Source organism: Malaclemys terrapin, chromosome 6 (genome assembly GCF_027887155.1).
Source record: "Malaclemys terrapin pileata isolate rMalTer1 chromosome 6, rMalTer1.hap1, whole genome shotgun sequence".
Classification (NCBI taxonomy): domain Eukaryota; kingdom Metazoa; phylum Chordata; order Testudines; family Emydidae; genus Malaclemys; species Malaclemys terrapin.
Genome location: NC_071510.1, coordinates 84999342 through 85011829, shown reverse-complemented (window position 1 = coordinate 85011829; position 12488 = coordinate 84999342). Strand labels below are relative to the sequence as shown.

Below are 12488 nucleotides of genomic sequence, written 5' to 3'. Positions count from 1 at the left end.
CCCCAAAAATGTCATTGTAATTGACTCCATTAATTCTCATTGAGACTTCTGAACAATCAATTTAGTTATCATAGAGTTTTAAAACACTATTTTGTTGGTCTAGGAGACAACTAACTGGTTTTGAAAAGATCACCTCTTTTCAAATCAGCAAGAGCTAAAACAGATATAGCATAATTTGCTACCTGATACGGTAATTTTAAAATGTATTTTATCATATGCTGTACCCAATAATGGAAAACTCTTATGGATTGCAATGGAAGCAAGAAAAACCACATTGTAGTATAATATAGAACTGTTTTATAGTTCAGTATAAAAGTAATATCTGTATATATTTTTTGATTTCTAAGTAGAGATAAGATTCTCATTTTTTTTAATATGTAAAAGGAACAAACATCTCAAATTCAAACACTGACACCCATATGTTGACAACAAACCCATGTATTAGATGAGTGTGATTCAAGAAAAGGGAAAACTTACAAATACAGATGTACACTGTATGGGACTAATATGCCTTGAATGATTTACAACTAATGATGCCTTCTGGCCTTCAAAAATTAGAAAAGCTATCACACCTGTATAGCCCAAAATAGGATCCTCCTATGAAAACAACAGGAAAATGGTTCACAGCACTTATCACATATCACATGAGCCACTTTGTCTAAGGAGCCACAGATCAGCCAAGGTTGTGCATTCCCCTGCCCAACTATAGAAACTAAAATGGCTAAATGGGGGCATTATCAGCTAGGCAAGATCCTTTCATTATCTGCATATGTATAAACCCTTTTCTTCCTCCCAGCCTAGCTAAAAAACTCCAAGTTATGAAACAAGAGTGATACCCCACTTTTCTCTGCAAGTGACCCATTGCACTTTGAGTGGATCAAGAAGAAATGGGTGGGTAAGTTGCAAGTTAAACAAACTAGAAGTGAGCCTATAAGATTGAAGGTCAAATTGGGCAAACTGTTACCCCAAGAAATCCAAACCACATTTTCACTCCAATTACAAACTATACACTGTTTTCTTGTAAATCAAATATACTGTGAATAATCTATTCTTCACCCCTAATTAAAATCTGCACATTTGTCTGCCTTGTGAGTCAGATCTATATACTTCTATATGTGGAAAATGTCTCATTCTTTTTTAGGTTCCAAACAGGTTGTGTCTGTATTTGAGTGGTGAACTATTGGTTATACATTAATGTGGTTCTGGATTAATTAACAAATTGTTTGGTTAAGAATAAGCAACTGTCCTATCTGAGAAATACCGTTTAAGTTAAAAGTTTACCTGAAAAGATCCCAGCATTAAACTAGTAAGCTAACAGTCCCTGGACTCAATAAAATATTGGATTCTAATACATAGTTTTTTATAATGTAATATGGCCTAGTAGGTAGGGCACTGGACTGGGACATAAGAGACCTCGGGTCTATTTTCATCTCTGTCACAGGCCTGAGGGGTGATCTTGGGCAAGTGACTTCACTCTGCCTCAATTTCCCCATCTGTAAAATGGAAATAATTATAATCACGTTTGTTAGATTTTTGGCTGTAAAATCTAACGGGTAGCCTGGCAAATTCATAAATTCACACAATACAAAGACAAGAAACATACCAACACCACTTCATCACTTTTGTATTTTATTGTGGAACTGAGTTTGTTTCCTTTACATCAAATATCCTCAATGGAAGAGGGGATATTGCACACAAATATCATAAAAGCACTACATATTACTTTCACTGGAAACTATTTTTCTACATTAGATATGACTGGATAGAATAGAAGTGATGCAGGATTATAAGACATATTACCATACACAGCTGCAGACTGATACAAACACCATTCAGAACAAGAGAGAGGAGTGTGTGAGGTGCTTCTCAGCTGGCAACAAGACTGTTTCTTTCCATAGTTTGGAAGATATATGGCTGCATGCAAACATGTGAAAGCACATTGTACTTCATAATCGCTCTTCTACTGTTGTGATTACAGCCCAGTCTTGAATGAATTTTATGGATAGCTCCTGTCTTCTGGAGCGCCTAGCTAGCTAAGTGCAGAGAAGCTTTTTTTCCCTTTTTTCTTCCTTTTCAATATTTTTATGCTGCCTTTTTATTTAGTTATTTGATTTTTTTTGTAAAGTCACAACAAACAGATTTTTGTTTAAATAGCAAACATTTTTAATCAGGTGAATAACATAATTGCATTCAAAGAAATGCTTGTCACTAGGTTGCTTTGTGTTTTTGTTCAATTATTAAATGAAAAGATGAAAGCTTACAGTTTCTTTCAAGTGTAAACATTATAGTTTTTCCTTTTCTAATAAATCCAGACCAAAAAAATTACCATTTCTCTCAAAATGTCATCACTAAGCAAGTACCTCCGGTGACAGATGAATAAAGAGGCACATGACAGAAATTTCAAAAATGCACAGTAATTGTTCCTCGCAGCTGAATTTCTTGCAGTGGGAAGGGTGGAAAATTCCATTAACAAAACTATTAGATCTTAGCAAATGAGTACTGGAAGGCTCCTAAACCATATAAGCTATTGGAGACAATTTTAAAAAAACCCATATACACAATTGGATCCATTCACCAGAGTGAACTCTATGGGAGATGGAATTAAAGGAAAGAGACAATGTAGTCAGCCCCAGCATGAGACTTTGAGAAGGCATGCAAGGGGATGTTTAGGCTTGGAAATGGATGTGATCTCCAATGTTAATTCTTCATTGAATTTTATTCAGCAGTGCAGTACTACCATAAAGGTCATGATTGGGAATGTTGTCATGGGTAACAACATCATTTAAGTAGAGTGTTCTTTACACTCAAATATTGAACCTTTATAATTAGAGTAATCAATATCAAACCATGCTCCTAGAAATCTGTGCTGATCAACAGCACTCACCATTAACGTACATGGTACATTTTGATGACTGTTACTAAACTAATTGTGTATGACTATGACTAGCACAATTAGATTAGTTACACAGGCAGGAAAGGCATTAAGGGCAAGAGGAGCTAATTGGGAAGTTAATAACTCTCAGCCTTGGTTGTCATTTAGAAGAGTGGATGGAACAAGTATTACAATATCTTATAGGAACAATGCCAGCTGATTCAAAACAGCTGACTTTAAAAAAAAAATTCTGTAGCAGCAAAAAATCAATGTACAATTTAAGATTGGCTGAAACTGGCTTTTTTTTTTTTTTTAAGTAAAACAATTATTTGAGCTGTTACAAATTTACTTGGGGTGTTAGAAATTTAAAGCTTGTTTCTGATTTAATTTATACTAATTTACCCTCAATTTCAATGAAGCTACTCCTGATTTACATTGGTATAAGATCAGTCTCGAGATCATTGCTCATTAGATTTTCTATCAAAGTGGAGAAACAAACTACTTCCAGTTTTGGGAGCGTCTGGAATTTGCTCCCCGAACCCAAAAAGTTTGAAATCTTACATACATGAGAGAGTAGACAAATCAGAAAGAATTGTGGTAGAAATAATACAATATTCTGCCAAATCAGCTAACTAATAAAATATTTTGCCTTTCACTTCAAAGACAAAATAAATGTTAAGTAAATGATTATGAGCTCAGCAAATTCCGCTTGTTTTCACAATACAATACATTTCCCTTTGTCTTTTGTATCAAAATCATTCTGAGTTATTTTCAAGGATCTAAAAGGTAGACCAATAAATAATAGCATTGCTAATGATATCTAACAAAAATATTAAAATAACCCCCACCCACATATGACAAACAGTAATTCACAGCATTAAATGGGCTACAAGGGCCCAGATTTAAAAAAAAAAAAAAAATTAGCAGTGCAACATACACCTATCAAACAAAAATAAACTAACAATGTTAACATTTAAAATACATAATATGTAAAGAAAATAAAATGAGGTCATTGTTAACTACCTAGTGGAACTCAAAGCCTATCATAAAGGTGAATTGTACAGACCAGCACAAATCTCCATTTAGGAGGCCTTTCTTTACCTTATTTAAATTCTGATGTACAAGTCTGCAAACTGAAAATGTAACAATATTTTCTATAGTGGTAAATCTTCCAAGACTTAAGAGTCCAAACTTTCTTTAATAGTGGAACTGATCTGTATGCTGTGTAGACACTGGGAACACTTTACAGAAAAAAAAACCACACACACACACACACATAAAGAAAACCAACACCCCTCCCTCTCATCCCCCAAAAAACAACCCCCCCCCCCCCAAAAAAACCCTGCTTGGCTTATTTATGGTAATCGTTGCTTTTTTCAATCTTTTTAAAGATCTTGGGAGAACTGTGAGTCTAACTACCACTTTGTAAAAAGCAGTCAACTGGCATTTCTGCTCCTATTTTTTGTGAGCACTAATAGATTAATTTAATCATTAGGGATTTTCCCCAAAAATTCTTGGCAGTTAAATGTTTTCAATAAATATGTTACTGCAATATCATACTTCATTCTCACCAGAACCTCAAACAACATTATGTATTTCTTACAAAACTATTAAAAAAAATTGCCTTCACCTGAAATTTTTTTCTTTGCATTTTCCTGTAAACAAAAACTTTTGTTAAAAAGTCATCTATTAAAAGTTCACACAGAGCTAAAAAAAATTCTTCTATACATTTGTTCCCATATTCACTCTTAAATTAACAAATAAAATAACGTAAGACAAAGGAAGGTAAAATACTGTACAGACTCGCTGAGAACCTTTTTCAATATACTGTGTTTCACTAAGTTTTGCATTTCTGATACTGGACACCACTTCAATCTTGCTTCCGCAGTACAAAAGCAGCTTTCAAAAATGCTTGTCTTGTTTTTTTGAGCTGTCCAGGTGTACCAATGAAGTGTTCAGCCAACATACATAATTCATAGTACCAAGCTGTTTGACCAATCAGATAGGCTTCTAGTACCACACATGCACACTCATACTTCTTTACTGGTGTAACTATAATCCTAAACAGATGTTTTATAAACTTGCTGTCTCACATTAAAAAATAAGTGCATTAAGTATCTTTGTACATTCAAGTCACTTTCTAAGGCAATTTGTCTACTGTATATACTCCCCAACTGCTTTGGTATTTTGCTTCAGTAAATTGGCTGTTGACTTAGGTGTTTAAGCATGCAGGTTTGTCGATTCTGAGTGGACTAAATAGATATTCACTGGGAGCATGCCTTAGACCAACATATTTGCATGTTAAAAGAAAAATTTTAGAGTTCTGAATGGGGTTCAAACTACTTGCATATTTAGTCTATGATAATTATGTTATGTTAGTATGCAGAGTTCAAATTAGTTAATGGCTAATGAGTGTTTAGATCTTATGTCCCTTCAAAGCCACATTCAGTTTCCTTTTATTATTAGTTCACATAATTTTGTAAACTAAGGCCCCCTATCCTATAACTCAGACTGATACAAATTTAAAACTTTCTTTTCATGTGAGAGCATAAGCAGACTGCAGTAAGCAATACATCTATTGCCGTGAGACTAATGCAGACCCAATTATTTATACTTTCTCCTCCTACCTCTCTCTCTATTTCTCTCTCTCTCTCTGTGTTTCTTTCGAGGGCAAATGCCTCTACCTGGCAGAAGTCAGTTGGGTTTGCTAGTGCATGGTTTCCAAATGTTCAGCGGAGATGAACCAGGATCTGTAATTTTGCAGTAATCTGAACCCTACTTTGGGAATACCGTTATTTCCCTTAGCAATCAGCAAAGACTGAAAAATATTAGTGACTTGCATCACTGTGACACAGTATAGCATTTGGCAGGTATATAGTTCAGCAGTTGAATTAGATGGGTTGAATTTTTAGAAAAGGTATTTTCAAACTGAAGAATTTCTGGAAATAAAGTTTAATGTTGTGGTGTATGGCCTTGTTTCTACAGTTCAATCTTGCATGCAGGGAAAGATTCATCTTGCATAACAACAGTGCTGCTGCTTGCCAAAACCATGATGTTGAGGTCCTGCTGTTTCTCATGGGTCTCTTGGTACCATTCCCTCATCACTTCTGAATCATGGGTTGGGATTAAGGTCACCTACAATATGGAATAGGAAAACTCTTTAGGAATGGACAGAAAAAACAACTGATGTGAGAACAGAGTCTTCATGCTAAAGTCGTAGTCAACAAGTAGATTTTCTTTTTGGAAGCAAATGGATATTTTAAGCAAGAAAATAGGCAGGATATAATAACGGAAAAGAAATAATTTACCAAAAGAAAAGCTTGAGTCTGCAAGGTATTGTGTTGCATGGAAGCTAAATGAATGGTCTCTAAATGAAAAAACTAACTGAAGATTGCACTTACAGTGCTGCTATAACCCACCGGTAAGCGTGTTTCATGTCCCCTTCTGTGCTGATCCACAGAGGATATGAGTAGCTATAGTCCCAGTCACAGAACCTTTGTGCTTTTAACTTAAACTGTAGCAGCTCCTGCTTTTACCTCAGAAGGTCCCTAACTTCAAACCCCATGTGTTGGCCAAAATGACAGCCATCACACTACAATTCTGTAGACTGCAGAGGGACCTTTGGGACTAAAGCAGCATGTTTAGTGTTTTATTTATCATGTCTGAAAGGCAAATGAGGTGCCCTAGAATTACATGTTTGCTACATAAATTCAGGCAGCATTCACAGCTTCAATAGCTAAGAACACTTAGGTCCAGATCTTGCAAGAAGTACAATTAGGGCATTTTGAAATTATTATTATTATTATTATCATCAAAAAGAACAGGAGTACTTGTGGCACCTTAGAGACTAACAAATTTATTAGAGCATAAGCTTTCGTGGGCTACAACCCACTTCTTCGGATGCATAAGTGGGTTGTAGCCCACGAAAGCTTATGCTCTAATAAATTTGTTAGTCTCTAAGGTGCCACAAGTACTCCTGTTCTTTTTGAGGATACAGACTAACACGGCTGCTACTCTGAAACCTGTTATTATTATTATTATGAGACACTTTTCAAAATCTTTTCTACATCACAATTTGTACACATACAGTAATACTGTACAATAACAAATTTCTAAAGCTTTTGTATATACAACAAATAACTCCTGGAAAAAGACAAAAAAAGCAACACAAGTTTAATACAGGTATTTCTAAATGTGACTGTTCCTGTGCTAGACTACTTGGGAAAAAACTGCAGAGTGCAGTCAGGCAGCCACTGACTCCAGCAAGCAGGGGCAGGGCAGAAGCAGCCAAAGCAGAGATTGCTGCATTGGGACAGGATGGGTGTCAAATGGGGACCAGCCAAAGACATCCCTCTCTCCAGTGCTCGGCAGGACCCAGAACTATGTAGGGGAGACACCCTCACTAAGAGGGCACTAGGATCAGGTAGTACCTCCCCTTCTGTCCCCCAACTCCCCATGTGACCTTAGGAGAAAACTGCAGGGTGGAGCCAGCCAGAGACTCCAGCTAGTAGGGATGGAAGCAGCCAAAGCAGGGACCTTTGGCCATTCCGAAAACTTTCTACAGTTTTGACTGTACTTTCTCTGCCTTGTGCTGTTTGCTCCAGACCTCTCCTTCATAGTCTTCCCCCTCAGCTTCACTCCATACCTACCCATCTTCTCCCCTGCTCTGCCCCCTCCCCTTCCCTTTGCTTTCCATTTAGCTGATCCCCTTCTAAGTAAACCCACCCTAAAAAACTAAACAAACAAAACCGTTAGTACCCATGGAACTAATAAACTAACATGACTTTTTTTGCCATCACATTGTTCCCGCTGTTTGTATGTTAAACCTCTTCCCTCATCCAATGTCTATCTTCTCTATTTACATTGTAAGCTCTTCGGGGTAGGGAGCATCTACTACTCAGTATTTGTACAGCGCCTAGCACAATGGGGCCCTATTTTGGTTGGCCCTTAAGAAATACTGCAATAAATATGACTAATATTAATAATAATTCCAATGAGTACAATCTTGTTCCTTAAAATTTATCCTTCTCTTCATGGATCTCCTGATATGCTGAGTAAATTCCATTAAATAATGTTGAGTTGCTGTTTTATAAAAAAGCTGGAAAGACTCTCCTTTTCTGTAGGAAAGGAGAAGTTTAACAGGATGGCACTGGAGGCAACATTTTAATAAAACTGTGTTTAATATTTTTATTCATTTGAGCTGCCCAATGCATGACCACTATTCCTCAACGTTTTCCCCACATGAAGAGCACAAAAAGGTCCCGGTCCTCTCTGATATTTATTTTGGTGACACAGCTTTGGCACTCAGAAAATGAGCCAATATTGAAAGAAAGAAAGAAAGAAAGAACTGGATATGACCATATCAGTCACACTAGAAATAATAATTATGGAAAGGAATCTGGATATCAAATTAACTGGACAAAGAAAAATAAAACTGCTTTTATCTAAACTGTGCTACTCAATTACAAGGAATTGGTATAAATAAATAACCTATTTAGGCTTACTGTAAATAAGAATGTTATTAACATTGTAACTGAATGTTTATTACACCAGCTATTGTGGAAAATTTTACAAAACAGGACAGTTTGTTTGTTAGTCTTTAGGGGAATTCTTGCATCATTGAAATGGCTCTTCAAACACCTTTTATACAGTAGAAACTCAGAGTTACAAAGACACAGACTGTTGACTTAATACAGCTTTGAAACTTTACTATGCAAAAGAAAAATTTTTCCCATTTTTTTTTGTAGTTTACATTTAACACAGTATTGTACTGTGTTTTCTTATGTGTGTGTGTGTGCGTGTGTGTGTGTGTGCGCGCACGCCCGCTGCAGCCTGATTGCATATTTCCGGTTCCAAATGAGGTGTGTGGTTGACTGTTCATTTCGTAACGTTGGTGTTCGTAACTCTGAGGTTCTACTGTATTACACATGTCACCATGCTGCTGCTAAATGGAAAATACCAAAGCTGAAGATGAATAAATTATATTCTACTCTGCACAAAGGACACCTGAAGATACCACAGAATTTAATATAACATTAGGTATCAAATGGATTTTAATTAATTGAGTTAGCACACTGTTTTTATGGATCAGATACTAATGCAAGCCTTGTTCCATTATGTACCTTGAAAAATCTGCTGCTGTGCTTGCATATACACACAGCATGTCACATTTGATTTTTGAATATATAATATTACCATGGTATTTCTTCATTTTTAAAAACTTGGGTGTCTATGTTAAAGAACCTAGATCCACATTTAGGTGCTCAAATTGGCCAACTCCCTTGAGCCTGCTCTTGTTGTGAAGATCACTTTGGCTTGGCTACCTTTCATCATGCCTCTAGGCTAGGTGGATTCCAAAACCTGATCCTCACATATGTCGCTCTTATTAAAAGAGAAATGAGGGAGAGTTCATCTATAGTACACAAAAGGACACTCTTCTAAACAACAGCCAGAGCTTAGTAGCTTCTCTTGCTTCCTGTGGTTGCTTTTCATAACGATTTTAATTCACAAACAGAAATATTGTTAGAGAGCCTACCTGCATGTTACTTCCCCACTGAGCCTTGCCCTCCAGCAGGGAGTCCAGAACAGCCCTGCTTGGTTCTTCAGCTGCAGGATCATTCCCACTCACCACGTAGTAGGATGACCTCACCCTCTTGAAAAACTCTACATCGACATTCTTGCTATTACTGTGGTTGGGAATATATACCAGGTCCAAGTACACTGGAGGTCCTGGAGGCACAGCTGTGGATTTTGCTGGTTTGCTATTTCCAGATCCTTTTAAAATAAGCATAAAAGCTTGTCACTTATTGGTGGAAACACACATTTATTTGTATAGCTACCATTATACCATTAAAGATGACATTCTTTTTTGAGAGGATTAGAGTTAGTACCTGCGTCACACAGCCATTGCTGTATTCCAGTGCACTCTGATGCCCTTATGTTGTTATCCTATTATATCTAATGGCATGCTCTAATTTGTTTATATCCCATATATATGTTTTATTGGGAGAAAAAGAACAGAATAAACTTAACTAGCTATCTGATAGAACAAAAATTCATTACAGGTATGGGCAATCATTTGAACTGTATTCAAGAATGATCATTATTAAGTATTCAAGAATTATCCAGTCACTGTGATTACTGAATTACCATTCAATTAATAAGATTATTTTTTCTAGACTTTGGAATTATCTTGCATGCCTGATAACACAACTCTTTGACACTTTTTCTTTTCAAGACATCAGTGTTGTAACTCAAGGCCAATTCTGCTTGCTTTACTCATGCAAACTGTCCCATTTACTTCAACGGGACTATCTGAGTGTGAAAGGAAACAGCATTTGGCACTCAGTTATGGTATGCAGGTTTGGAACCTGTCTTGGGACTCTTGAGGCATCATTATGACAAGGATGGGAGATAACTGTTGATATCCTAGGGGTATCTTGCAGGAGCCTACTATATAGACGCAAAGGTAGAAGAAAGGGAGGGAGGAACTTGGAGCACACTAAAACCTTCTGAAGAGAACACCCAAGGGAACCAGAAAAAAATATCAGTTGTACAGTAAAGATAGTCTTTAAAAACACTGAACTACTTTGTACTAGAAACCTCACAGGGACATTTTGAAGTAGTCACTTAAGACCGAGGGTTGCCTACTGGAGAGGATTGTTAGTATGAGGGACAGCATCTCCTCTCAAAGACTATTTTATATGGAGAGTGGAGGAAAGGAAACTGCACAGATTTTCCTCTAGTTTTCATTTCTTTATTCTAACTCAGCCCAACCCTATATGCTCCTGACTTATGAAAGGAGTGAACACAGTTGGCATATATACATGTCAAAAGTAATCTTTCTAAATTCCTGCAATAGTATGCAAAATAAAATATAGAATTAATTTTCAAAGACAGCATGTACAGTTGTGCCCATACATTTGAGCACCCAACAATTTATGTACTCAAAGATTTGATGGAGGTGTAGATACTCAAAAATCAGCTCTCGTGTAGATGGGGCCAGTTACATGTCTAAATAACTATATGCACGTACAAACATCTAATCTGTGCTACCCAACTGAACGTTTATGCACATATGTTAGGTCGATGCAATTAAGTATGCCTAAATTTGAAAAAATGGCCCTATATTAACAAGTGTGGGGAAAGCTTCATTTTGCTACCAAGTCTTAGGATGCACATGTCCCAAAAAAGAGGTTTTTAATTGAAAAAAGGTGTAAATTCTTGACATTCCAACAAAAATATTATAAAAGACACTGCTATTATCATGCACAGAATAATGGCATGAGCTCAGAATCATAACTTGATCAATAACAAAATCCGTTCTTTTAATCTCAGTGTGTTACAAAGAGTGCAGTTAAAGTACTAAGTGATTTTTAAGAGAGGCCCACTGTGAACATCTAGCCAGACCTCCTACTGAACACAGGCCATAGTATTTCCCTGAATTAATTTCTGCTTCAAGTCCAATAACTGTCATTGGAACTAGAGCATAATTTTTAGAAGAGCATCCAAACTTGATTTAAAAATTTCTAGTAAGGGAGAATCCAGGCCAATTATCCTTACTGTTACAAAATTGTACCTTATTTCTAGTCTAAATTTGTCTAGCGTCAATTTACAGCCATTGGATCTTGTCACACCTTTGTCTGCTAGACTAAAGAGCTTTCTGTTATCAAATTTCTGTTCCCCATTTAGGTGTTTATAGACTGTGATCAAGTCACCCCTTAACCATCTCTTTGTTAAAATGAGCAGATTGAGCCCCTTGAGTCTTTCAATATAAAGCATGTTTTCAAATTCTTTAATCACTCATGCCTCTTCTCTGAACCCACTCCAATTTTTCAGCATCCTTCTTGAAGTGCAGACATCAGAACTGGACACAATATTCCAGTAGCAGTTGGATATTTCATAATCTTATGTCATAAAAAAAAATCTAGTTTCTGTTCCAGCACTACAACATGCACTGTAGATTTTTTTTGTTCTCAGAACATACTTGACACCAGGCAGAAGTTCAGTGGGGAATGAAGTGTGCTATGGACTTCCTCTTACTGCAGCTCAAAAAAGAATGTACCAACTATTCATCTGCAGTGGGAGGCCAGGGATAGTGAAGCAGCATATGCATAGGAAGGTTAGAGATGGAGGAGTGCCGGTTTGCTAGGGACATATCCTCGTCCTGCAGCTACTGCACAGGTGAACTCGGGAAGGAGAAGGTTTTCTATCCCGCCTCTCTCCACCTGAGATAGCACAGATTTTGCTCAAAAGGTGCAATTTCTCTATATGAGATGAAATACATGGTCTAGTGGAAATATGTTCTGTTTCTGTTGTGATAATAATAAGCCACTCAAGATTTGTTTTTTTAATGTAATCAAGTAATATAAAGCTAAGCGTGGATTCATGATCAAGCCAGGAAAAAAATTACTTAACCCATAAAACAAAACATATCAAATCCCACATACAACAAATTGGTCAATATCTGAATTTTTAAATTTTATCTATATCTATGCAGAGAGATTTCCATTTTAACCATAATTTTTGTACTGTCAACTGAAAACCACAGTATTTTATATCAGAGTCTACAGGTTCCCAGCTGCAGGATAGAGTACATTGTATTACAGATTATCCT

General features: G+C 36.5%; 1 protein-coding gene across 1 annotated transcript in view; it reads right to left on the bottom strand.

Moving 5' to 3' along the window:
* Nucleotides 1-1612: 1612 nt before the first annotated feature.
* The window catches only part of MAP1B (microtubule associated protein 1B), a 119634-nt gene continuing 108758 nt past the window's right edge, over nucleotides 1613-12488 (bottom strand). Inside the window, exons 6-7 of the mRNA XM_054031973.1 lie at nucleotides 9408-9646; nucleotides 1613-6007 (exon numbers count right to left, since the gene is read on the bottom strand). Coding sequence (XP_053887948.1) covers nucleotides 5852-6007; nucleotides 9408-9646 — 395 coding nt within the window. The 3' untranslated portion in view covers nucleotides 1613-5851. The remainder of the gene's footprint in view (nucleotides 6008-9407; nucleotides 9647-12488) is intronic.